Source organism: Wickerhamomyces anomalus (genome assembly GCF_001661255.1).
Source record: "Wickerhamomyces anomalus NRRL Y-366-8 unplaced genomic scaffold WICANscaffold_1, whole genome shotgun sequence".
Lineage (NCBI taxonomy): Eukaryota > Fungi > Ascomycota > Saccharomycetes > Phaffomycetales > Wickerhamomycetaceae > Hansenula > Hansenula anomala.
This window is the reverse complement of record NW_017567110.1, coordinates 2,188,712-2,213,794: the sequence shown is the minus strand read 5'-3', so window position 1 is coordinate 2,213,794 and position 25,083 is coordinate 2,188,712. Positions and strand designations below refer to the sequence as shown.

Here is a 25,083-nt window from a genome sequence, read left to right as displayed (position 1 = left end):
TGATGAATTTATGGTTGCTTTCATTTATCTATATTGTATCAATCTCACCATGGAGTTTTCAAAACTTTTGTAGGACTTTCAGTGAAGAAAGGCTTCAAGACTTCATTACTTTGCAGATATCCGTGATATCTTTTAAAAGGATTTCTGTTCTTTCTTTTCTTTGACAACACAGCACCTGTACCGAATGGATCTTGCTCAAATAAAGCCAATGCGTTCTTATGCTCTGCGTTAGCTAGATCACTGAAATATTTTTTATATTCAGATGAACCTTTCTCGTAATCAGGTCTTGGATCTGAACCCATGTAGTTAACTTTCTCAACAGGAAAATTTAAAGCAGGGAAATGATGATCTAAGAATCTTGATCTTTTAAATTCAAAGCCAGGGATTGTAATTTGTTCAGGATATCTTTCAGCTAGTTCATGGAACCTTGCAAGACCAAATAGTACATTTTCAAATGAGTCCCTTGCGAATTCTTCAGTTGAAACTCTATCTCTTAAGTCATCATCAATTAAACCTAATTTATCAGCCAATGCATAATAGCTTTGAGCTTCAGATACCGGGCCTGCCTGTTTCTTTGTTTGACCTCCACTGAATAATAAGATTGCACAAGGATCCTTTCTTAGTTCTTGTAAACCAATTTTGATATGATCAATGAATAACAAATGATCATGGCCCTCCACTTGAAATGACTCTAACCACCAATCTTCTGTCTTGTATCCATCATTAGAACCCTTCCAGATACCATGACCCGGAACAATTATGAGGTGTGTGTATTGGCTATTTGTCATTTTGGACTTTCATCAAGAGAACAGAGTGTTTTGTTTACTCGATGAAGGCTATTGTCCAGTTCTAATTTTACATCTGTCATTCCTATACGGTTATTTCAAGTGCCAAAAAATGGTATAAACTACAATTCTATGTTAAAAGCGAAAAATTTAAACCATTTACCCATTTAAAAACATGATGTCTAATATACAAATAACTATATTGATGCTAAATTCATTTAAAATCCTTGTAAGTCCATTTTTCAGTGACTTTTGGTTGATATCTTCTACGTTTACCAACTGGAACTCTTGTTTCAACTTGACCTTTACTTTGTAATCCTCTCATGGTGTCATATAATAAGTTACCTTCTGATTTTAACTTTCTTAAGGAATCAGTCAATTCATCAGACAATTTAACTTCTAACTGTTCATCCATGATTTGATGTCTAGTACCAAGTTTATGCTTTCTCTTTTTTTCCTTTTGTTGTAATTTTTCTATCTGTTGTTCTTTTTCATTAATCTCTTGTTCATAAACTTTTAATTTTTGCAATTCCGTTATTTGTTTCTTTAATGATTTTAGTTCTTTTTCTAATTTTTCTCTTTCTTGATGTTTCTTTTGCTTGTTTCTTTGAGTCTTGGTTTTTTTCTTTAAAACGACAGGCTTATTAACAGATAATGATAATGAATCATCTTCTTCCTCTTCTTCCTCCTCTTCTTCTTCGTCATCGTCATCACTTTCTTCCTCTTCTTTTTGGTCCATTGTCAAAAGTAATGTCTTAACTCTGTCTCTTTGTGCTTCCAATTCTTGTTTTTTATCATCTCTTTCCTTGGTAGTTTTGTATTCTTTATTGATCAATGATTTCCAAGATTCTAAGGATGGATTATAAGATTTACCAGCGTTTGGTAATTTTTCAACTTCCTGCACTGAGATTGGTGCTTCTTTCAATGTACTTGGAGCAACTTTAGCCTTTGTCCAACCATTTGAACTGAATTTCTTCAAAATTTCTGGTTTTGGATCATTTTCAACTTCTGGTTCATCCCAAACATCATAAGCATTTGTATTTATTAATCCATCTTTTTCCACAATAGTATTGCTTGAAGTTTCACCTTGCACTCTACCTGCAAGTTTCATTAATCTATGAATTTCCTTCTTCTTAACACCATCAATCTTGTTATCACTCTTTTTATGAGGATTACTAAATCCTGGAGCTTTTGATCTTTGTGCTAAAATTTCAGCAGATTTTAAAACCTTGTAAGGTTTAACGGCCTTTTTGTTTAATTTTTCATCACCAGCAGTATCAATGGAGAATAACTGGTTTGAATCAATTTTATCAGCTTCTTCACCTAATGTACGGATTTGGTCTCTTTTCTCTTCTAAACCGATTTCAACATCATCGATGTCGATGTTTTTTCTCCAGGCTTTTCTACCCTTACGAGATGCTTGCTTCTTTTGAGCTGGTCTGTTAACTTCCATTCTTGACTCTGTGTTCTACGTTGCGAGTTAGATCAATGTGTACTTGGAGTGAAGCTCATCGCTTTAAAATTTTTTTTCCTGATAAAAAAAAAATCAAAAAAAAAAAAGTTTCAGGGCCTCATAACCCTTCCATATCGGGAATCATAGTTGAAATACTTCCACAACAAATAATTCAAAAAAATGCATTAGTTCTATTATTTACTTCTAAATTATTGTATTATAACGTCTTTTGTATCTTCTGGGTTGTCAAATTTCTCATCAATGTATTCTAAAACGGTCTTGAGCACACCCATATAATCATAAATATCAAAATAACCATTTACATTGACATAAGCTGGTACTTTATATTTCTTTGAAACAACGTTCGATAATTTCTTTGTTATATCAAGTAGTCCTTCGTTTGAATTGTTCAGTATGGTTTGGTAGACTTGTGATGTTTTTGGCTAAAATTGAGTAGTTAGTATAAAAAGCTACCAAGGCTTTCAAGTGATTTTAAACGTACGTGTACTATTGAATAGATATAACAGCCGAATTGTGTGTTTGGGCCCTCTTTGCTTATGAATATTGTTATTGGTACTTTGTTTCTCTCGGTTTGCGATGGTTTTTCTGATGGAATTGTTACTAGTATTTGAAATGGTTCACCAAAATTTGGATCCAATTCTGTGGAAAAAGTTCTTGTGAAGCTCATAGTTATTAAGATCTAGATCACTAATTTATTGATTTATTAAAAGATCAATTTAGAATGAGCCTTTGATACCTTCGAATTTGGCTGTGTTGCTGAGTTCTGTGAAATCATGTTTTAGTCTCGATTTTTCCAATTTTCAAATCTCGAATCAAGGCACTACAGAATTTGACAGAAGTTTCATGGCTCATTAAAAATGTACAATTGGCAAAATGGCTAAGGAGATTTCGATTGCTGCATTTCATTTGATATTTTTGGATCAATATGATCGATATTATCAGTGGTTGTATTATTTGTGTACTGATCAAATAGTTGGTCGAATTTGGCATCTGAAATTTTCAAAACTTCCGAAGATGTTGGTTTGTATGCATCAGTTGTGGAACTAATAATATTTTGTGTGAATGGCAGGACAAGTGGTCCATTGAGTGGAGGCCTTGTTGTATTGCTATTGTTTTCAGGATTGGGTACTTGAGAGTTTACTGTTTGATCTTTAGACCCTTGATCTTTGCGAGCAGTCTCAAGACGACTCAATTCATCAAGGATATCAATAATAGATTTTTGATTGACGGAAATTCCAAATTTGTTAAATACTTGGAGTCCTCTTTTAGTTGTTAGCCCCAAAGAATTCAAGTATAATCCAAAAAGTACTGGTAAATTGGTACATCTTTTTTTATTTCTTGAATAACAGATAACTGACAGAATGAGGATCAAGCGATTATCAATATTTGAAACAGAGGTAGTTGAATTGGTTTCACCTTCTGGACGAGATGGTAAAAGTTCTTTAAACAAATTTGTCAGTATTGGTGCTTGTTTGTACAGAGTTTCCACTGAATTATTATCAATCTCTAGACTTTGAAGAATCTTTGATTTCAATTGATCTTTATTTTCGACGTCACCAACCTGAAATTTACCAAATAATTTATTACTCTGTTGAATATTCCCCAATTCTTTCAAGATTTTAACACCAATTACTTTACATAAAGGGTTGAAATCAACATCAAAATTATTTCGAAACAACAATTCCATTAATACTTCTTCATTTTGGAATAAACTTTGCACAATAACTTCTTGCCTTCTCTTGTTCCCACTAACATATGGTAACGACGCAACAAAATCAGCCATAGATAGTCTCTTTGTTCTCATTATATCAAATATTTCATTAGCTTTCTTTATTGTTGTAGCTGATGGTTTTGATTGTGCAACGACGGGTTCTTGGTCCACATCTTGTTCAACTGAATGATCACCATCCGAATTCCTCTTCTGTCTCTTTGGATATGGAGCCTCTTCTGGACCTGACATTTTGATCTCTATAAATTGATGACGTTGATGCAAACAATTAATTAATACCCATCTTTTTTACCCTTTCTCAATACTTTCGCGAAACCTTTCTTGACCGTGTTTTGTTGAACGCGTTTTGATCTTTATACTAAACCATCAACTATATCATAGACCCTACCTTTTCAAAATGACTACCCAGAAGCAAGTTTCCATAATAGTGGCTGCCTTATTACCAAGCTTTGGTATTGGCTACAAAAATCAACTACCATGGAGACTTAGAAATGAAATGAAATATTTCAAAAATGTCACAACAAAGAATATATCGCCAAATCATAAAAATGCAGTGATAATGGGCAGAAAAACCTGGGAATCTATTCCTAGTAAATTCAGACCACTGCCTGATCGTTACAATGTTATATTGACAAAGCAAGATGTTAGCCAGTTTGAACAGTTAGAGAATGTTAGATATGCAAATGCTATTGATGAAGTATTACAAGATTTATTACAAGATGAGAAGATTGGTAAAATTTTCATTATTGGTGGTTGCGAAATTTATAATAGATCATTGTTTAGTAAGTTGGTTGATAATTTATTGATCACTGAGATTGTTCACAAGAAAGATGGTGAAGTTATTGAAATGGATACTTTTTTGGATAAAGATTATATATTGAATAATTTTACAAAAGCTTCAGCAAATGATTTGAAAAAATTTGTTGGTGAAGATATTGAATTTGCAGACTCAAAAGTGGTTGAAGGTGATTTCGAATATGAGTTTACATTGTACAAAAGAAATTGAATTAATGAGTGAAAAAACAGTATCATTTTTTTTTTGTAAACTTTTCTAAATAATCTTCTAGTATGCCATCGACTTAAAACTCCTAATATAAAACCAAATAAATAATAAAAAAAAACCCAAAGCAAAATAAATAAAGCAAAAGTACCGGCAGTTAATGCACAGTCAGAAATATCTTCTATTTAAATAATCAATCTCTCTGCACAAGATATGCCAATCAACCTCTCTCTCTTTTTTCAAACATTGTTCAATCTTCAACAATTCATAAAAAATCTTCAAGTTTGGTTGAATAATTATATTTAATCTTCTAACACGAACATAAAGATAAGCTCTTGGTAATGAAACATTCAACAACTTCATAGTTTCCAAAATACAAAATGATGCAGATCTTGAAACACCAACTCTACAATGAATCAAATTGACTTCATTGTTTAATGGATTAATATCACCAGTTTTAACCAATCTGTAAATCTTCTCAAAATAATTAATAACTGAACATTTCCCATCATCTTCCAAATATGGTACATGAATTAATTTTTTGATATGAGGTAATGGATTATGGTAAATATAAATAACACTTGATTCATCCATATCTAATGATGCATAATGTTTATCAACATGTAAATTTTCCAAATCTAATTCATCACACCATGTTGGAATTTGACCAAATGAAATAACTTGAGATATTGATAATTTTGATAATAAAATTGGACAACTTGCATGTTCAAAAGTACCTAGATATAAATGTGGGAAAATTCTTGCTGGTGGGTTTTTATCATTTGCATTATTCAACCAATTTTGGAAAAGTTGAATATCTTGATTATCCCTGAGATTCATTGAATTGATTGAAGAAGTTAATGAAGTTGTATCAGCGTCTTGATCATCTAATTCATTGATTGTTTGTAATTTTGAACAATTCTTGGTCAATTCTTTTTCTAAAACTTGTGACAAGACATCATAATCATTTTTGAAAAAATATAAAGGTTTTTGATACTTGATGAAATAATTCAAAATACTTTGAGCCAAACAATCACCAGTTTTAAACATTTCATAAGCTAATAACAAAAATGAGAATGAACTATATCCATCAAAACAATAAATGAATACTTTTTTGTGTAAAACTTCAGTATGATGATGAATCAATTTACAAATTTTCAAAATACCATCAACTTCCAAATCACTCATCATTTCCACTGAATAACTTCCTGAACTTGTGAAATCTAGTCCAATTTTATCTGACTTATCATTGAAGATTTGATCAATAACATCACCTGTTGGGATTCTAACACCTTCATGACAATTAATAATTAATGAAAATTCATCTTCATGAGTGTTTTCAGGGTGTAAATCATTAACATTCCCCAAATATAAATTCTTGTGAACTTGAGTTTTAGAAGTCATTAACCACATTTCAACTCTTTCATGGAAAAGGTAATTCAAATTCCAGTTATTCATTGTGAATTGTAATGCCGTTGTTGGAGCAAGTTTTGATAAATCTTGATTGATTTTGTATTTGGCGCTTAATGCCTTTGGTTCATAATCCAAAATATAAGTGTTGTAATGTCTTTTAGAACCGGAAGCAGCTGAACTTTGTAGTTCAAGTAGTTCATGAGCCAATGTAAGGTTATCCTTCAAGTTATTATCCTCGTTATAAATGATAAAGTCTGATATCTTGGATAGTAATGTAATCTGAGATGAATAGTTTCTCAAATTGATGACACTTGATGAAGGCGAAGTTAAAGGTTCAATATAAATATCATCAGGAGTGATTGTGGATTTGATCATTGTGCAATTATCAACTTCATTAGACTTGATAATCAACAAATAACGAACGTTTGGTAAATCATCTTCTTGACCATCAATATTCATATCAAGGAAATCACATTGAGTTTGAGAAATAGCGCCATGCAAATAGGGAAACAATTTTGAAGCATTTGGTAAAGGAGTAGCAAACCATGAATCTAGCACTTTGTTCAAATGAGTTGTAGAGATGTTGTAAATACCTGGTTCTGATTGGTTTAAATCTTGTTTTAACCGATGAAGGTAACTTGAAGGAACTCTATCGATGAAGGCACCATTTGAATCATAAACGTAATTTGGTTCTGATTGATTATTGAATTGTAAATTAGCAACCGCGGTACTACCGCCAGCTTTGATTTGTTTTTTCAATGAATCAGTGCCATTTGGTGAAGATGATCTTGGTGTACTTGATGGTGAAGATGGTGAAGATTTCGATTTTTCTTTTGAAATTTTTCTTTGATTGGAAACGTGATTGTTGAATCGTTTGAATTGTTCCTTCAACATCATCATCAAACCCAGATTTATAGGATGCTATTGTTTGGTTTTATTGACCTAATCAAGTGGATAAGTTTGGTGAAGTTGTATTGGTGTTTATTTATATGAATTTCTGGAATAAAAGGGACAAATGATGAGGTACTTATACTGGCCTGTGATAATAATAAAAGAGTACCTCAAATGGACTTGAGTCTTGCACAATAACAAGGTTTTAAATCAATCAATTAATTTCAGTGGCTATTAGTAGCCGGCGTGGACGACAGGTGTTTAGCTTATGTACCTGTTCTTAAAACGTGAGATAAGTTTTGACGAGTGGACTGAATTATAATTAACCTTGGGAACAAGTACACTACCGTTTGTCTTTGAGAGGTGAAATTGGTATTGTGCTAGACTGTGGCAATTGATTGGGAAGAGCTGATAATAAATAACCACACTGCTTTAAACCAAAACTACTTGCTCAAATGATAACTGTGCCTGTGGTTGGATTCGGTGATTAATACCTGTCAATGGTTGATTGAAGGATCGTCGATGCGCTCTAGATATGTGCGATGCCTTCCACCAATTGCCAAAGCCTTGAAGCAAATTAAAGGCAGTGATTTGGTTAGACCATGGCTAGTTCGATTTCAAACTAGGCTCATTATCAAGGGCCAACTCTGGAGGTATCTAATTATATCGTGCACTAGCCAACGTCCGATCAAACGTTAATTATGGCTACCAACATCTGCTATTTATCCGGAGGAATGAGGCCAGGTCAATTGGAAAGTTGAGCTGAGCTGTGAATTTGCCATGATTGATCTAGAACTGGGATATAACTAGCATGGACCAATCAGTTTGATAAGATGCTGTTATTGTATCTGATCCACACCTCATTCCAAACTGACTGATTCTCGATACTTTGCAATCTATAAGTTTAAACCTTGTTCAAATTTCAAGCCATTGAGGGCCTAGAATTGGATAAGCACGTGACTGGCAGCGGAGCCACATAACCATTTCCTAAAACCATCCAAATAACTTAATTGGGAAACTCAAACAACACAGCAAAACTCGGATACGTCGCGAATTCCCTGAAGACCAGGATTCTGAAATTACGTAATTGCCAACAATAGAAAGCGATTAGGACTGGATAAATGAAACCATTTGAATCCTTCTTCTTCTCTATTGCAAACAAACAACCACCTATACACTTTTGGCTAACAAAACAATTGCTCAACGGATCACTTGTTCTGAAAGCTACACCATTTGAATTAGACGCTCTTGGGACATTTGCAACACTACCGCTCCATTGTTCACTTCCCACACACCCTCCGTTTAAACATAGACATCTCCTTATAGTCAATTATACACCCAAACAACAGCAATATAAGCCATTCTCAACTCTTGATTGAAACACATTTGGCTGCTATTTACTATATCACAACCAATTCAAAAGAGCTTTATCACCATTCAGATTAAAAGCTCACACATTATCTCATTCATTCTCGTTTAGCGCGCGTTTTTTTTGTTGTTGCCAGCTTCCACCAAAAATTCACGTTTTTGACCCTGGAAAAATAATTTTTTGAAAAGAGAAAAAAAGTTGCCCAAGTTGAAGTTCTTACATCGGAAAACTCACAACAACAACGTTAACCTTCCATCATCAAATTCATCATCACCATCATCACCAACTGACCAACAACATCAGGATCCTGATAAACATACCAAAAAAATGTCCTCAAATGCTTCTTCTTCATCATGGACTAGTTTTTTAAAATCAATTGCATCTTATAACGGGGATTTATCTTCTTTAACAGCGCCTCCTTTTATTTTATCACCAACTTCATTAGTTGAATATTCTCAATTTTGGGGTGAACATCCTGATTTATTAATTGCTCCAAATTTTATTGGTGATGCTGATTCTGTTAATAAAGATGATGCTGATGATATTGCAATTGAAAGAATCCTTGCAGTTACAAGATGGTTTATTTCAACTTTAAGATCTCAATATTGTTCAAGAAATGAAAGTTTAGGTTCTGAAAAGAAACCATTAAATCCATTCTTAGGTGAATTATTTTTAGGAAAATGGGAAGATTCAACAAAAGATTCAAAATTGGGTGAAACTGTTTTATTAAGTGAACAAGTTTCTCATCACCCTCCAGTAACTGCATATACAATTTTTAATGATAAGAATCATGTTGAATTACAAGGTTATAATGGTATAAGAGCTTCTATTTCAACAGCTTCTATAAATGTTAAACAATATGGTCATGCTATCTTAAAATTCAAAGATTTAAATGAATCTTTTTTGATTACATTACCTCCTTTACATATTGAAGGTTTATTAGTTGCTTCACCATTTGTTGAATTGGAAGGTAAATCAATAATTCAATCTTCTTCAGGTTATATATCAGTCATTGACTATAGTGGTCGTGGTTATTTCAGTGGTAAAAAAAATTCATTCAAAGCTAGAATTTTCAAAGATAAATCAAGTTCAAGTAATAAAGATAGTGCATTATATACCATATCTGGTCAATGGTCTGGTAAATCTACAATTTATAAAGGTTCATCAACTTCTTCAAAAGATTGTGCAGAATTTTATGATGCCAAGGCAAAAGAACCAGAACATTTATTAGTTAAACCAATTGAAGAACAAAAAGATTTAGAAAGTCGTAAAGCTTGGAAATCAGTTGCTGATGCAATTAGAGAAGGAAATTTTGATTTAATTCATAAAGAAAAATCAGCATTAGAAAATGAACAAAGAGAATTGAGAAAAAAAGAACAAGAATTAGGTATGAAATGGCAAACAAGATATTTTGAAGAGAAGAATTTTGAAAATTTACCAAATATTGGTGAAGAAAGTGATCCATTAATTGGTTTATCAACTTTAGCTAATTTATCAAGAAAAAATGTTGTTAGTGGTACTGTTAATGGTGATAAAGATGATAAAGGTTCAAATTATTTACATTGGAGATTTGTTAGATCTAATTGGGATAATGAAACTGAATATACCGTTTAAATTGGATAGTTTGATAATCAATCCTTGAAATGATGATGAAGAAAACACCGGTTAACACAAGTTGATGTGAATATTAACAACTAGATGATGTTGGTTTTCGAAAGTTCATTAATGATCTTCCATGTCCCACCACCCTTTTTTTTTAATATTTTAATGATGATCAGATTTTGATGATTTGATCCTTTTTTTTAGTTTTATTTTTATGTACTGGAGTTTTTTTGATTGATTGACTATTTAATATAATTGTACGACTTTAAGATAAATATATATTTAATACGAGTTAGGTTTTCTTGTACTTAATCAGAAGTAATTCTAGGTACGTAGCTGTACATTCATCAAACAATAAGCTCATAGAGCTTTGTATTCATATTTCTTTTTTAATACTCTAGATAAACCTTTACCTAAAAATAATATTAAAAAAGAATATGGTTAACTTGTCAGATTGCCATTTGCACCCACCCATATTTATCCCTTCCGAAAAAGTTCATAAACAGGGTCAAGATCATCGCTCCTTTATAAAGGCATCAAGTCCATAAGGACGAGTTCCTTTGTAACAAAAGGCAAAATTAAAATAGATGACTAAACCGCTAAGGGTTATAGACAAGCTAAATTGTATTTCTCACTCTAGGGCACAAAGGTATACGGCTCATCAACCAAGTTGGATTCAGTGGCTCTTTAGAAGAGTCAAAGAGGGACGTAAACTATAGAAATGATCCTACTTTGGAAGGTGTTAGTCTATCATGAATCCTTTGAAGTGTTCTATAAGCATGTGAAGCTTATTGGTAAGTAACTTACTGAAGTACGTCGACAAAGAAAAGAAAAAGACATAAAATTTCAAATGAGAAGGGAATCCTGCTCCTTATATAGTTTTCTGGCGTATGAAAAATTTGTTTTGACACGGGAATCTGCCAATGTGAAAACTTTAGGGCATCACTTAGGGCTGACGTTGATTTTATATTAGTCATGTGATGTGTGACAGGGCACGTCTAATGGTCTTTCAATTTCTTCTTGGTGTTGGGATGTTAAAGGTATGTGACCCTTACCATTTATTCAATTGTAACTAGGCAACAGTTGTAAAACTCACAAAAAAATCAATTTTCAACAGCGTGCAACATCAGAACACCACACGAAAAAGTTGTTAGAGTGCTCGTTGTTGGTGCACTCTCGAATCCAGGAAAAGTGAAAAGTGAAATACAAAACTTCATTTCAACACAACTCATAGAAAGGTTAGAAACATCAAATAATCAAGACAAGACAAGATGGCTGAATCTCATAGATGTATGTTTGAGAATGGAACATTTGATCTAAAAGGGTAGTGTCATATAAAGAGAAATAAAGCACAAAGAGGAATATCGTTACTGTGAAAGATAATCAAAGATTTGAAGTCAAGAGAGATATGAATATGTAAAGAGTGATGATATGAATGAGTTGATAGTAAAGAGAGGGAATAATTAAATAAGAGAACTAGCAAATAATGTGCTTATGAGTGGAATGAAAGAATAAGATTACAACCTATATGAGACTACCTTGAAAGATCAAATTTAACCAACATTTTAAGATTATGAAAACTAACAACTTTTTTAGTATACGTTAAAGGTAAACACATTTCTTACCAAAGAAGTAAACGTGTCAACAACCCAAACGTTTCTTTAGTTAAAATTGAAGGTGTTGCTACTCCAGAAGACGCTAAATTCTACCAAGGTAAACGTGTTGCCTACGTCTACAGAGCTTCAAAAGAAATCAGAGGTTCAAAAATCAGAGTTATTTGGGGTAAAATCACTAGAACTCACGGTAACTCAGGTGTCGTCAGAGCTAACTTCAAATCAAACTTACCAGCTAAAACTTTTGGTGCTTCAGTCCGTATCTTCTTATACCCATCAAACATCTAAATTTAATTAAATTATCATTTTAAGGTTACAAATTATTATTATTAGGTTGTTCTGCTAATTTTTTATTGGGTTATATTATCATATTACGAAGTCTGTTTCATACGAAGTTTTTTATCACAATCACCTTTTCCTATCATCTAACATCATCAAAACAACAACAACAAAATATAAAGGTATTTAATTAATAAAAATGGGTACTTTTTGTGTATAATATATTTGGAATGTAGAATATGTTTCATAGGGAATAGTTCTTTACTTTAGTTAGTGAATCTTTACTGATTGAGAGACTGAATATTGTTTGAACTCTAAGGTGCTATTTGAAAGAGGTTAATTCTCTGGTGACACATAGTATTTCGGTTTTGAAATTAGCTCTTAAAATCTGTATCATACTCTAATATCTGATAGGTAGCTGGTGATAATTGACACTCGTATTGTGCCAAATGCCTAGGCCGTTAGACTTTTTCATCGCATTCTTACATTCTTATAAGGTCAAAGTCATGGTATATGGCCGTGGTATATGGCCACCATCTCCCACAAAAACCATTGCAATTGACAATTTTGAGCAGTCCATTGATCGGTAACTCTCTTTCTTAAAATTTTTAGCTTCTAATACTCACTATAAATGCCTAAAAGCATTATTTTTATCCCATTTAGTCTATATATATGACCGGATATAACAAATTTCACGTGACCGGAGTCAGTCAATTACGACTCACTGTTGATTTTTAGAACTTCAACTTTCGATCTTTACATTACAACCCCATAAACATCAACAAGAACATAAAAATCAAGGCGAGATGATTCCATTTGAGGGTTTATTGCCATATGGCATTATGATGACCGTAAGTAACTAGCTCCCTGAACAAGAAAGTGTAAACGGTTGTACTAACAATTGATGTTTTTTTTAGCTATTAACATTAGGGGGTGGTTTAGTTACCGCTACAAGGGTTTATCAAAATAATGGTCATAGAGTAAGATATGCTTATGATAATTGGGAGGAACAAATGATGGAGAGGGATTACAGATTGACTGGTAAATTCAGAGAACAAGTTGCTAATGAAAAAGCTCCAGAAGTTTTCAAAACCAATTCATTTTGGAAATTGGAAAAACCTTCAAGATGGTGGTGATCTATCATTTGATGGTCTTATTTATTTATTAGAAACCTATTTATTTTATGTGATCAAATCATCCTTATTTATTAATATTTATTTATTCATGTGGTGATACGCACTACAATACTTCATATTTATTTCAAAAACAATGCACATTATATGTTCATATACAAAAACCGATTAATCGTAAACTATGTAAATAATTAACAATGATAAAAAAACATAACAAAAATATCTCATAAATGACCACCAATATAATTGACAAAAAAAAAGACAAGTGTAATATGATTGTAAAAAAAATGAAAGCACAAAAATGTATTCATGAAGCCATAAAAGGTTTAAGCGAATGTAAAATTGAAATGATCAAGCCAAGTTAACCAATTAATAAATGTCCTTTTTTTCAGCAACTAACCAACACGCATACTTCTTCTTTTAAAGAAATCCATAACCTTTTTAGCAGTTGAAGGTTCTTTCTTTTGAGAACTTGGATAACCAATTGTTGACTTTCTATTATCAGCATTAGACTTTTTCAAAATATTTGCATCATTAGATGGTTCCAAAATTCTTCTATTATTTGCACTTGAAGGTTGTGGTTTGGAACGTTGTTGAATTGACTCAGAATTTTCATTTGATGAAGTAGTATTATTATAAAATCCAAGGAAACTGAATCTTTTAGCCTTGTTACTATTTGTAGTATCAGATCCACTAGCAACTCTTGTCTTTGATGAATTAGAATGTTTTCTGAACTGATTATCTGGAGAATCTTGAACTGATGTATTTTTGGTAGCAGTCGAAACATCTGAAGGTTTTGAGTTTGATGAATGTACACTTGATGTATGTGATTGTTGTTTAGTTAAATTATCTGAAGTTTCAGTATTTTTTTCAAGATCATTTGAACTTGAACCAAACAGTTTATCGAAAACAATTTCAGCTGCAATAACTGCACTATATCTATTCTTCTTATTGCTATTAGATTTCACAGATTTATCATTAATTGTATCCTTTTCACTAGTTGATGGTATTTTGTTATCATTAGGATTAGTTGTTGATTGTTGTTGGTCATTATTGTCATCAATAGCTTTTGGATCTTTTAATTTTTCAGAAACATCTTCTTCAGATTCATCAAAGTTGGTATTAGTTGGGAAATTCTTTGTTGATAATAATCCAGGAGATTTTGGTTTTATTATATCACCTTCAGCTGAAGATAAATCCACAGATGGTTGACTAATTTTATAGTTGGTTAAAGAAGTGATTGAGTTTGTTGATTCAGATCTTATAACTGGTGAATTATTGGTGTCAAAACCAGGTGAAATTTGACCAGATAATGAATAAAACCCAGGATGATAAGATGTTGGTCTTGGTTTTCTTGGACCTGGACCTGGTAATTTTTGATTAGTTTGAGGATGATGATAATTATCTGAAGATTTTGGAACCTTTGGAACAGCAAAATCTGGGTTATTCTTAAATGGTGGATCCAATGGTGTTTGTTCTTGAATTGTTTCATTAATTCTTGAACTTTGTTTAATATCACTCAATGTTGGAATACCAGTATGTGTAGTTGATCTTGGTAAACTTTGACTCAAAAATTGAGCAGCATTTGGTTGTTTCTTACCAGCATCTGAATTACGACGTTTCATTTCAATGGAGTTCACAGAGGATGATAAATTATTGTTGTTGTTGGTATTATGATGTCTAATTTCATCTGCATCAACGACAGCTTGTAATGCCAAAGAAGCAGAACTATAAGATTGAACAGAATTACTTCTTTGATGAGTTCTTGGGCTAAATCTTAATTGTTCATTGATTGAAGTTGAGGAAGTTGATGAAGGTAATGCAATTGCATGATTTGATGAAGTTTGAGGTGGTAATGGGTTTGCAAAGAAGTTATGGTTTGAAACATTATGATTTTGGAAAGATGATGAAGTTGTATCAATTAATGAATATCTTCTAATATCATTTTTAACCAAATTGCGTTGAGTCTTGACAATATTTGCATTATGTTCATTATTAGTTTTATAATTTTTATCCCATTCTGCAGGTGTAACAGATAAGAATGGAGCATGAGGTGTTAACCATTGATGGCCTCTTACTTCTTTCAAAGTTAATCTTTTTCTTGGATTTGAAACTAATATTCTTCTTAACAAGTCTCTAGGCATTGGTTCAACATATTCAGGGAATGTTAAATGGGTATTTGTGATATATTGATATAATCTTGCAATGTTATCACCATCTGGATTTTGAGGATCATCATCAAAAGGTAAATAACCAGCCAGCATAGCGTATAATATGACACCACAAGACCAAACATCAACTTTTCTTGCTTCATAAGGTTCATTTGATATCACCAATTCAGGAGCAGCATAACATGGGGAACCACAAGAAGTTTTCATTAAATCATTATGTGGACCAAAACTATTGACGAATCCAAAATCAGTAATTATTATATTTTTATGCTTATCAAGTAAAAGATTTTCTAATTTCAAATCTCTATGGACAATACCTTTGGAATGCATATAGTGAACACCACTAACCAGTTGAGAAAATAATCTGCAAGCTAATGAGTCTTTTAAATATCTATGTTGTAAAATATAATCAAATAATTCACCACCTGATGCATATTCCAAAACGATTCCAATGTACTTATCATTCTGTAAAACTTCTTCTAAAGTGACAATATTAGGATGTGATAACCTTTTCAATGCATTGATTTCTCTATGAACTTTACTTTCTCTTTCACTTCCTCTTGGAATTGAGTCACGACGTATGAATTTGATAGCCACCTGAGAAGGTTGAGTACCATCTTTTTTCCAACCAAGTTTGACTTTACCAAATTCACCTTCACCTAGTGTTGATCCCAAAACATAGGAACCAAATCTAATTTCTTTATTAGGCTTTCTAGATTTTGATTGGAAGCTTTGACGACGAGTAGTCACTGTTGGGTCTCCCATTGTGTTATTGGTATTGTTATCTTCTTGTTGGTTAAGGATTGAAATAAATGGTTTGTGTGATTTTTAGTGTTGATCTGTAAGATGTCGATCAAAACTCAAGAAAATTGGGGGCAGTAGTAAAAATGTTGATATTTGAGAGGTGGATGATAGATACAGGGTGGTGTAGTATTGTTCAAAGGATTGACTAAAGTTGGATATATTTGGGAACACTTAGCTTGCCAAAATGTAGAGGTTTGGAGTAGAATCAATGAATGGCAAAAAAATTCTATTTATAATACACGACTGAAACCAACTTGAATCTAAACTATAATAATGGTTAGCGGTGTTCTTCAATATTTGATTGAGTTCTTCAGAGTAGCGTGCACACAGAGTGCTATTCTGGATATACTCTGTTGATGTTTTCTCTTCTGGATCTGAAGGAAAAGTGATACTTACCTCAAACAGTCTTCAAGCTAGACAGTCTCTCTTCTCTAATTACTCGAAGCAACGACTATGGTACAACAGCAGCAGTAGTAATGGTGAGTGTGCCCCTTGTGGCGTGAGAGCAGAGGAAGAAGCGGTGGGTAGCTGGTAGTTATATGCCAGTGCGATGGGTCCAAACAACGGTGATGTTGTGAAGAGAATGTTTGAATTCTTTGTTTTTGTTTACATTTCCCAAATCTGAAATTTTTCTGGTTCAAGGCACGATCTTCGGTTTTGGCGTCTGTCGCGGTTCTGGAGGGGAGCGCTGGGCAGAGAGCGAGCCTAAATTCCACGAGGACTCCCTCTAGAGCCAGGAAGACACTCAGCCTAACTCCTCTAGGCTCACCTTCCCAGTTGCACAGGGTCGATGCGCGAATTTGGAATGAAGAATGACATGTTTCAAAACAAAATAAACAACTTTACTCAAAGCGTCGACTTGTGAGATTTGATTGTTGTAGTGATAAGAAGCCTGGATTATTGAGTCTATCTTTAACCATGTTTGCTTATTCTGGTTATTGTTATCAAGCTGTGTATGTATAAACTAAATACAATAGGCATACCAGTTTGCATAGTGCATCAACAGGATACAGTATCATGTGCTTTGATCAAAATAACTTGATATGGAAGTGTGGTTACGATCAAGACTTCTGATGCTGTCATTTTTGAAATGCTCAGCTTTTGAGATGATCATCATCAAGGTCGCTTCTCTCATATAGAGTGATTAACAAAGAACTTATCATGTCACGTACATAATTAAATCAGAGTATAAAAAAATATTATTAATGTAATCATATCAAATGTGGAGCCCATGTTAGAATGATATGGGAAACTTTATCATCATGCACATCTTTCAGAAGCTCCAAAGTATAAACAAGCGTATCTCATAATTCATAATAACCTTCATAAAGACCCTTATTCTTGCTCCTTGACAACACCAACCTTAGCTGGTCTTAAAACTCTATTGTTCAATGTATAACCATGTTGTTGAACGAAGAACACAGTACCAGGTTCCTTATCAGGTTGAACCAATTCAAAAGTAGCCTCATGCATATTTGGATCGAAAACTTCACCTAATGGGTCAATTTTCTCTAATCCATGTCTTGTCAATGTTTTCTCAAAAACATCCTTGGTCATTTTGACACCATCGTATAAGGTTGCAACTTCTTCATGTTGTTCAACTGTTTCTGTCTTAACTGCTCCTAAAGCATGTCCAAAATTATCCACAGATTCTAATAGATCCTTAGCAAATTTTTGTAATGCAAAATCTTTTGCCTTTTGAACATCTCTTTTGGTAACTTCTTGTAAATTACGGAAATCAGCTATTGATCTTATTAATCGGTCTTTCAAGTCTGCAGCTTCTTTATCCTTTGCAAGTAATTTAGACTCCAATTCTTGAATTCTTTTAGCATCTTCTGATAAATTTTGTTCAGCTTCAGCTTCAGCATCAATCTCTGATTCATTGGCTTCATTGGATTTCTTTTCTGAATAGAAACGAACAGTATTCGAATTCCAAATTGAGGGTGTTCTTAACTTCGACATCATTATTGAAGTTGGCTTGATAGCACCATAACGAACACCAGCGGTTCTGGCCATCGATCTAGTCAACCCAAACACTTGTCTCTTCATTTTCTATACTCTTTGTTTTGATCAATCCTATATTGCCACTATAAATGAAAAAGTGTCAAATCATTTTTCAAGTTCTGGAAAAACATCATGATTTTTCTCGATCTCGGAGGTTATTAAAGAGACAGGTTTTTTGGTGTACAAATTGCCAATATATACAAGATCATTATATTAATCTATATCACTTTACAAGTTTAAGTCAGAAAACTTAACAACCCCTGACTTGACAAAACCAGCACCACTCTTGTTAGTACCAGCAGCTCCATTCAATAAACCTTCTAAAGCAGTCTTCTTTAATTCTCTAGCTTTAATTGGTGCATCTTTAGCATCTCTTATAGCTTGTAATAATGGATCATTTTCCTTGATCAAATAACCTCTCTTACGTGGGTTGCTATAGTAATCAATATTTCTTTTGGATGCTGGTCTACCTGGTAATGGAATGTAACCTCTTGTCTTCAAAAAATGCATTGGGTGTAAATGTGCTCTCAAACCTAATTTTGTAAAGAAACGAGCAGTAAATTTACCACCGGCTCTTTCAATAGCTTTGATAGCTTCAGCACTAGCTCTTGTTGCTTCAATTTTGATTGGGAAATCTAATCTTTCTTTACCTGTAGCCAAAATTTTAACACCATCTCTTAAAGTACCCGTCACTAAACCAATCTGTTTCATTTTTCTCATATTCAAGGTTTCACCTTCTTTCAAATCCAATCTTCCATCTTGATGGAATTGAATTATTCTAATCAAATTAACTTCTTTCAATTGTAAAGCTTTAACATTATTGAACCCAATCTTTGGAAATAATTTGAAAATTGGAGTTTGACCACCTTCAAACCAGGACTTCACTTTACCTCTAGCCTTTTGACCCTTTTGACCTCTACCTGAAGTTTTACCATAACCACTTGATGGACCTCTACCAACTCTTTTAATTGAACTTGTAGAATTGTATGATGGTTTTAAAGAGGATAATAATGAAACTGAACGGGTACTAATCAAAGACCCCAGTATTGAGGATTGTTGTTTTTGTGATATTATTGACTTGAATGGGAACATCATCTCGAATACCCCCTGAAAAGACTGATGTTCTTTTTAATGATTATCAAGTTCTAATGTCGATTTCAATTTCCATATTTTCATTTTTCACCAAATTGAAGAAAAAAAAAATCTAGGAAAATTCGCGAAACAATGTTGCGCGGCTCAAAATGGATTCTGTTATACAGAGAAACTGAATCTACAATTTGGCGTTGGAGGTATCATAAGCGTCGTTAAATTGTTGTATAAACTGCTTTCACGTGATTAGTTACTGCACTTTCAGTGGGGCAAGATTTTGTTGTAAAATGGATGATAGATGTTCAATAATTCTTTGGTTATAATTTGCAGAATGAATAGATTGTAAAATACCAAAGCATTGGACTAATGTTCTTCTTTCTGAATCTTCAACATCCTGTACACTCAGTTCAGTATCAAAATATGGAATCACAACATAGTCTCTGAAAGCTGATAAAATAACTTTTTTAGTGGACTGAGTCACTGATGGTTCTGAAATATCGCTCCAATATTCTTTGGCATTTTTAACAATTGGACCTATCCCTTCAAACTCAAGTTGAAGTGGTAAGAAAATTGCCAATAAATAATGATAAACGTTAGCAAAAAAGTATTCCCATGTTATGGCCAGCCTATGAAACGGAGAACCTTGATCAGAATTCTCATTAAACGTCAATTCATTCTCCATAATGTTTAAACCATTCTTCAAAAGTTCTTGCACTTCACTAATCAACGAGGTTGCAGTTGTTTTGTTTTCAATTCTTAACCTGAGGAAAACTTCAACCATTTTGTTTACATCTTCAATTGGAGTTTTCAATTTCAGAGATGATGAATTTTCTAATTTGAACAAGGGCAGAACAGTAGACGTTATAGTGGTCCATAAATTATCAGCAATTTGATCCTTCTCTTCAAATGAAAGTCCCTTCAGGTTAGCATCAGATACAACATGTTTCATCACATCATTATCTATTATATTTGAAGGATCAAATGAATACAGCGTGCTACCTGAATCCAAAACTTTTGAATTTGATGAGGATGACGAGAGACCATGATGACTATTGATCTTTAAAAAATTATGATGATGATGGCTATGATGTGGCCTATCTGTATCCCTGGTTTTCTTCAGTTCTTTTGTTTTATTTCTTGCAAACAGCTTTGCTCGTGTCAATGCATTTTCTCTTTTCCCCTGAGTAGGAGAAGTCACACTATTTGTGGATGATTCAGGACTGTGAATTGAAGGATTGACAGAGTTGAAACCGACATTTGAAAGGGTATGAGTGATGGAGTGGATCGTAGATGATGAACCATTTCTATTCAGATATCCAAATGGCGATGTTGGTTTATTTGATTGTTGACGGTCCTCTTCACCACCACCCCTGGTATGAGTGAAACTGATGGTATTTGCCAGAGTAGAGGTGCTCCTCTTCCTATTGAAAGGATCTTCACTCATGGCTTCAAATTGGTTTTATAAGTTCCTGAGTGTTTTGTCATGAAAGTTGACCAAGTTTTTATGATTTGTGGATATAACGCGCCTAAAATTGGACATGGGGCAACACTACAAATTACTAAACATTAAACCAAAAACATGATAGTTTATTAAAAAATTGCTCCTTCACAGACAAATAACCTCTCTTGATACTTCCTACACCAACTTACAATTCCCCTGGCACTATTCACTAGTACTTCTCTTTTTGTAATGCTTCCAGTAATCAAGTAAACCTCATAATTTGGGGTTATCCAACCTAAGCCAGCTATAGACTTATTTGGACTCTTCCCATCCTTTTCCCATTTTATATAAGAAACACTAATCTTACCATTTCTATCGACACTTGAGTAGAGCTGGAGATAATATTTCTGTAATGCCGTGACATTAGTTGAAGTTGGCATGACATATTGTAAATGTTTTTTGGATTTGTAGATGAAATGATATATCAAAGGAGCTGGAATATCTATTGTTGATAAGCCATGTTTCAAAGAGTCACTAATATGGCTCAATATTTCATGCTTTCTAAATTCATTAATGATTTTAGTTGATGTCTCACTCATTTCAAAGAAGCAATTCTTGTCTGCACTAATCAAAATCAAAGCAACAGAATCAACGAATTTAACAAATGCATATAAAAACCCATTAGGATTGAATTTTGGAAGGCAGATAGGTAGCCATAGCTCCTCATCCTCCGAATAATTTTTAGATTGGTTGAAAACTATGGAAAACAATATTTGTAAATCAGTAGTATGAAGGGTATGACTTTTCGGTCTCAAAACATTGATTAATTTCCCACCAGGGGCAACCAGCATTCCATACAAAAGGTTCTTGCTTCTCCTATTAAGCATAATTTGTCTTGATTTGTCTCTAACAGATCTCTTTAGCTTGATGCATTGTAAAGCCCCAATCAGAATCCCCGGATTGAAGTTGATAATCTCTTTGGTTAATGAGTCTAATCCCGATAAGTCTGCTCTCCCAAGATGTTTCCTCAAGTCAAAGCCTTCCTTGTTTTGAAATGATCTCATAATATGTGGTTTGCTTAGAGCTGATAATAAAAAACTGTAAAGTAGATCAAGCTGATTCAATAAATCCATTTCCGATTCACCAATTTTAGAAATTGCCAGCAATACTATTGGTGATTGATTTAAGATAGTAAATCTTGAAGTTTTTGTGACAAAAGATCGTAGTTCTGACCCACTCAAAATAAATGAACTAACAATAGTCTGTATTATACCGTTGTAATTAATAAAATTTTCATCATTATGGTCTAAATCACTGCTCATTGAATAAATGGGTTTACCAGCCGATGAAAGTATAAAGAATTGCTTCGCGCCTTTCAAGCTAGCTTCCTCTTCTTCATGATTGAAATGCAGTCTCATTTCCGACGACGGTTGACTGATCAGATCACCTAAAGTATTTTCTAGTTCTTCATCGTCACTATAAATAGTCAGTGTTGGGGTTGATGTCCTTATTGTTGAGGCGTCAAAGTTTGGATCATGACTTGAATCATAATAGTTCAGTGTGTTGTATATTCTATCAGTATTGAGGAAATTCTCTTCTTTCCCAATGTTCTGGGTTGATAATTCAGTTGTAGGTTGAGCTTGTAATTCAGACAGGCGTAATGATGATCTAGGTTGTCCCACGGTTAACTGTGATAATGATGGTTTCTTTTGAGGTCTCTTGGGCATTTGCGGCCTATACTCAGGTCCCGTAATATAGTCATTGTCTATTGATATTTCATCCTGCTCCATCTTATACCAATAGTAGACACTGTTCAAGAATTGGCTTTCTAAAGCAGAAGCAAATTCGCAACATGTTTATTGTTATACGGTTTAAAATAACATAGTCGTCTGCCAAAAAACGTCGTGCGAATCGTCAATTTGGGGGTAACCTCATCGCGAAATTCGCGAAATATAGACTTACCAAAAATTTTTTTTAGAGCTGATAATTAAGTGCAGATAAAGATCTTTAATAGCTAAACATTCACTAGTCCCTGATTCTAGTGTTTTTGAAAGGGGAAATCATGAGTGACGATGAAAAGACAGCTACAGCTGTTGTTCCAAAAAACCAAGAACATTTGGACATGAAGACATTATTTGTTCGTTCCATTCCATTTGATGTTACTTCAGAACAATTATCAGATTTCTTTTCCCAATTCTGTCCCGTTAAGCATGCTGTTGTTGTTACAGATGCTGAAAAGAACTCAAGAGGGTTTGGTTTTGTTAGTTTTTCTTTGGATGATGATACCAAGACAGCTCTTGCTCAAGCTAGAAAGACTAAGTTCAATGGTCGTCTATTAAGAGTTGATGTTGCAAAGAGAAGAGATCGTAAAGATAAAGATGCCTCAAATGTCAAACCTGAGAAGGAAGCTATTGAAAAAAGACGTGCAAGATTAATTATCCGTAACTTGCCATGGTCTGTTCGTGATCCTGAACAACTGAAGAAGATTTTCCAAAAATATGGTGCAGTTACTGATGCAATCATTCCTAGAAAGAAAGGTGGAAGAATGAGTGGTTTTGCCTTTGTCACTATGAAAAAGAATACCAATGCTGAAAATGCTATCAAAGGTTCTCAAGGTCTGAAAATTGAAGGTAGAGAAGTCGCTGTGGATTTCGCAATTGAAAAATCCAAATGGGAAGCATACAAAAAAGATGAAGAAGACGAAGAGAGTGAGGATGAAGAAGATGATGATGTCAAAGAGGAAGAAGAAGATGAAGAAGGTTCTGAAGATGAAAGCAGTAATGCCGAAATTGAAGATGTTGACTCTGATGAAGCAGATGTTGAAGGCGAAGATGAAGATGAAAGTGATATCGACTTGGACAGTGACGAAGAACTAAGTGAAGAAGACGAAGAAGAATCAAAGGAACAAATACCAAAAAAGAATAGACAAGAGAACTATTGTATTTTTGTACGTAACATACCTTACGATGCAGATGAAGATTCCTTGAAAGAACATTTTGAAAAATTTGGTGCTGTCAAATATGCCCTTCCAGTTATTGATAAAGAAAGTGGGTTAGCTAAAGGTACTGCTTTTGTTGCATTTTGGAATGAAGATTCCTTCAATGAATGTTTGAAAAATGCTCCAGATAGTTCAACAACCTCCATTTTAATTTCAGATGATGTTTCACCATTATATGTTTATCAAGGTCGTATATTGTCAATCACATCAGCAGTCACAAGAGAGTCAGCCTCTGTTTTAACAGAAAAAAATGCACTTAAGAGAAGTGAAGCGTTAGGTAAAGCTCCAGGTGAAAGAGATAAACGTAACTTATACCTTTTGAATGAAGGTAGAATTACCACAAACTCCAAATTAGCGTCAGCAATTTCTGCTACAGATTTAGAATTAAGAGAAAAATCATACAAATTAAGAGTCCAACAATTGAACAAAAACCCTTCATTACATTTATCATTAACTAGATTGGCTATCAGAAACTTACCAAGAGCTATGAATGCTAAGGCTTTAAAAGCTTTGGGTCGTAAGGCTGTTGTATCTTTTGCTACTGAAGTTAAAGAAACAAAGAGACAACCATTAAGTAAAGAAGAGCTTGACAGATCTATAAAGGAAAAAGCAAGATTAGAAGAACTTGGTTTAGGTGAAAGCAACAGATCAAAGAAACAAGGTGTTGTGAGACAAGCTAAGGTTATCATGGAAGTCAAAGGTTCAGGTGATGCTGGTCGTAGTAGAGGTTATGGTTTCTTGGAATTCAGAGACCATAAATCTGCATTGATGGGTTTAAGATGGTTGAATGCACATGAAGTTTCACCAGCTGAAATATTAGAGGGTTTAACAGATGAAGAAAAGAAAGTAGTACAGATTGATGCTAATAAGAAAAGAAAACTTATTGTTGAATTTGCCGTTGAACATGCTAATGTTATAAAAAGGAGAAGAGAAAAGATTTTCCATGCAAAGAAACTTGGAACAGAAGGTGGTTATAAAAGAAAGAGAGAAGACGGTACTGAACCATCCCCAGAAGAGGCCACAGAAGCACCACAAGATAAAAGACAAAAGAGAGATAAAAAGGGTAGAAAACCAAATAAGAAAGGTAATATGAATAAGGGACCTAAACCCCAAACTGAAAAGAAACCAGAAACTGCATCAACTAACAAATCTGGTTTGGATGAAAATACTAAAAAATTGATTGGTATGAAACGTAAGAGAAGACAACAAAAACACAAATAATAGGCTTTCATTACATGTCTGTATAAATAAATTTTTGCATTTCGTTTATCAAATTTCATCACTTCAT

The 25,083-nt window shown here is 33.5% G+C and overlaps 15 protein-coding genes across 15 annotated transcripts; 5 read left to right on the top strand and 10 right to left on the bottom strand.

Moving 5' to 3' along the window:
• Positions 1 to 44: 44 nt before the first annotated feature.
• On the bottom strand, positions 45 to 788 carry WICANDRAFT_76717 (uncharacterized protein; the record flags this gene model as incomplete). Its single annotated transcript, XM_019184439.1, has 1 exon — positions 45 to 788. The coding sequence occupies one exon, from the start codon at positions 786 to 788 to the stop codon at positions 45 to 47; it is 744 nt and encodes a 247-aa protein (XP_019041756.1).
• A 211-nt stretch (positions 789 to 999) lies between these two features.
• On the bottom strand, positions 1,000 to 2,238 carry NOP53 (Nop53p; the record flags this gene model as incomplete). Its single annotated transcript, XM_019185398.1, has 1 exon — positions 1,000 to 2,238. The coding sequence occupies one exon, from the start codon at positions 2,236 to 2,238 to the stop codon at positions 1,000 to 1,002; it is 1,239 nt and encodes a 412-aa protein (XP_019041755.1).
• A 209-nt stretch (positions 2,239 to 2,447) lies between these two features.
• On the bottom strand, positions 2,448 to 2,926 carry WICANDRAFT_60601 (uncharacterized protein; the record flags this gene model as incomplete). Its single annotated transcript, XM_019183023.1, has 2 exons — positions 2,448 to 2,681; positions 2,741 to 2,926. The coding sequence occupies 2 exons, from the start codon at positions 2,924 to 2,926 to the stop codon at positions 2,448 to 2,450; spliced, it is 420 nt and encodes a 139-aa protein (XP_019041754.1).
• A 210-nt stretch (positions 2,927 to 3,136) lies between these two features.
• On the bottom strand, positions 3,137 to 4,219 carry WICANDRAFT_60600 (uncharacterized protein; the record flags this gene model as incomplete). The annotated part of the gene is made up of 1 exon (XM_019183022.1): positions 3,137 to 4,219. The coding sequence occupies one exon, from the start codon at positions 4,217 to 4,219 to the stop codon at positions 3,137 to 3,139; it is 1,083 nt and encodes a 360-aa protein (XP_019041753.1).
• A 166-nt stretch (positions 4,220 to 4,385) lies between these two features.
• Positions 4,386 to 4,994, top strand: DFR1 (dihydrofolate reductase; the record flags this gene model as incomplete). Its single annotated transcript, XM_019181071.1, has 1 exon — positions 4,386 to 4,994. The coding sequence occupies one exon, from the start codon at positions 4,386 to 4,388 to the stop codon at positions 4,992 to 4,994; it is 609 nt and encodes a 202-aa protein (XP_019041752.1).
• Positions 4,995 to 5,156: 162 nt separating this feature from the next.
• On the bottom strand, positions 5,157 to 7,800 carry WICANDRAFT_103315 (uncharacterized protein; the record flags this gene model as incomplete). The annotated part of the gene is made up of 1 exon (XM_019180375.1): positions 5,157 to 7,800. The coding sequence occupies exon 1, from the start codon at positions 7,299 to 7,301 to the stop codon at positions 5,157 to 5,159; it is 2,145 nt and encodes a 714-aa protein (XP_019041751.1). The 5' UTR covers positions 7,302 to 7,800.
• Positions 7,801 to 8,988: 1,188 nt separating this feature from the next.
• WICANDRAFT_25088 (OSBP family protein) lies at positions 8,989 to 10,275 on the top strand (the record flags this gene model as incomplete). Its single annotated transcript, XM_019181101.1, has 1 exon — positions 8,989 to 10,275. One exon carries the CDS (start codon positions 8,989 to 8,991, stop codon positions 10,273 to 10,275), a length of 1,287 nt encoding a protein of 428 aa, XP_019041750.1.
• Positions 10,276 to 11,534: 1,259 nt separating this feature from the next.
• WICANDRAFT_82555 (60S ribosomal protein eL33) lies at positions 11,535 to 12,164 on the top strand (the record flags this gene model as incomplete). Its single annotated transcript, XM_019185397.1, has 2 exons — positions 11,535 to 11,553; positions 11,860 to 12,164. 2 exons carry the CDS (start codon positions 11,535 to 11,537, stop codon positions 12,162 to 12,164), a joined length of 324 nt encoding a protein of 107 aa, XP_019041749.1.
• Positions 12,165 to 12,961: 797 nt separating this feature from the next.
• WICANDRAFT_50164 (NADH dehydrogenase [ubiquinone] 1 alpha subcomplex subunit 1) lies at positions 12,962 to 13,539 on the top strand (the record flags this gene model as incomplete). The annotated part of the gene is made up of 2 exons (XM_019182646.1): positions 12,962 to 13,006; positions 13,073 to 13,539. 2 exons carry the CDS (start codon positions 12,962 to 12,964, stop codon positions 13,289 to 13,291), a joined length of 264 nt encoding a protein of 87 aa, XP_019041748.1. The 3' UTR covers positions 13,292 to 13,539.
• Positions 13,540 to 15,058: 1,519 nt separating this feature from the next.
• KIN4 (putative serine/threonine protein kinase KIN4) lies at positions 15,059 to 15,913 on the bottom strand (the record flags this gene model as incomplete). Its single annotated transcript, XM_019186141.1, has 1 exon — positions 15,059 to 15,913. A coding segment is annotated over exon 1 (731 nt), but the record flags the coding sequence as incomplete, so codon positions are not given.
• A 1,685-nt stretch (positions 15,914 to 17,598) lies between these two features.
• Positions 17,599 to 18,225, bottom strand: MGE1 (mitochondrial nucleotide exchange factor MGE1; the record flags this gene model as incomplete). Its single annotated transcript, XM_019181061.1, has 1 exon — positions 17,599 to 18,225. The coding sequence occupies one exon, from the start codon at positions 18,223 to 18,225 to the stop codon at positions 17,599 to 17,601; it is 627 nt and encodes a 208-aa protein (XP_019041746.1).
• Positions 18,226 to 18,627: 402 nt separating this feature from the next.
• MRPL10 (mitochondrial 54S ribosomal protein uL15m) lies at positions 18,628 to 19,296 on the bottom strand (the record flags this gene model as incomplete). Its single annotated transcript, XM_019180544.1, has 1 exon — positions 18,628 to 19,296. A coding segment is annotated over one exon (669 nt), but the record flags the coding sequence as incomplete, so codon positions are not given.
• Positions 19,297 to 19,404: 108 nt separating this feature from the next.
• Positions 19,405 to 20,879, bottom strand: WICANDRAFT_66787 (HbrB domain-containing protein). Its single transcript, XM_019184056.1, has one exon. The coding sequence runs from the start codon at positions 20,798 to 20,800 to the stop codon at positions 19,607 to 19,609; it is 1,194 nt and encodes a 397-aa protein (XP_019041744.1). The 5' UTR covers positions 20,801 to 20,879; the 3' UTR covers positions 19,405 to 19,606.
• Positions 20,880 to 20,890: 11 nt separating this feature from the next.
• Positions 20,891 to 22,615, bottom strand: MON1 (guanine nucleotide exchange factor MON1). Its single transcript, XM_019186140.1, has one exon. The coding sequence runs from the start codon at positions 22,585 to 22,587 to the stop codon at positions 20,947 to 20,949; it is 1,641 nt and encodes a 546-aa protein (XP_019041743.1). The 5' UTR covers positions 22,588 to 22,615; the 3' UTR covers positions 20,891 to 20,946.
• A 283-nt stretch (positions 22,616 to 22,898) lies between these two features.
• On the top strand, positions 22,899 to 25,007 carry NOP4 (mRNA-binding ribosome biosynthesis protein NOP4; the record flags this gene model as incomplete). Its single annotated transcript, XM_019180706.1, has 1 exon — positions 22,899 to 25,007. A coding segment is annotated over one exon (2,109 nt), but the record flags the coding sequence as incomplete, so codon positions are not given.
• Between the last annotated feature and the right edge of the window lie 76 nt (positions 25,008 to 25,083).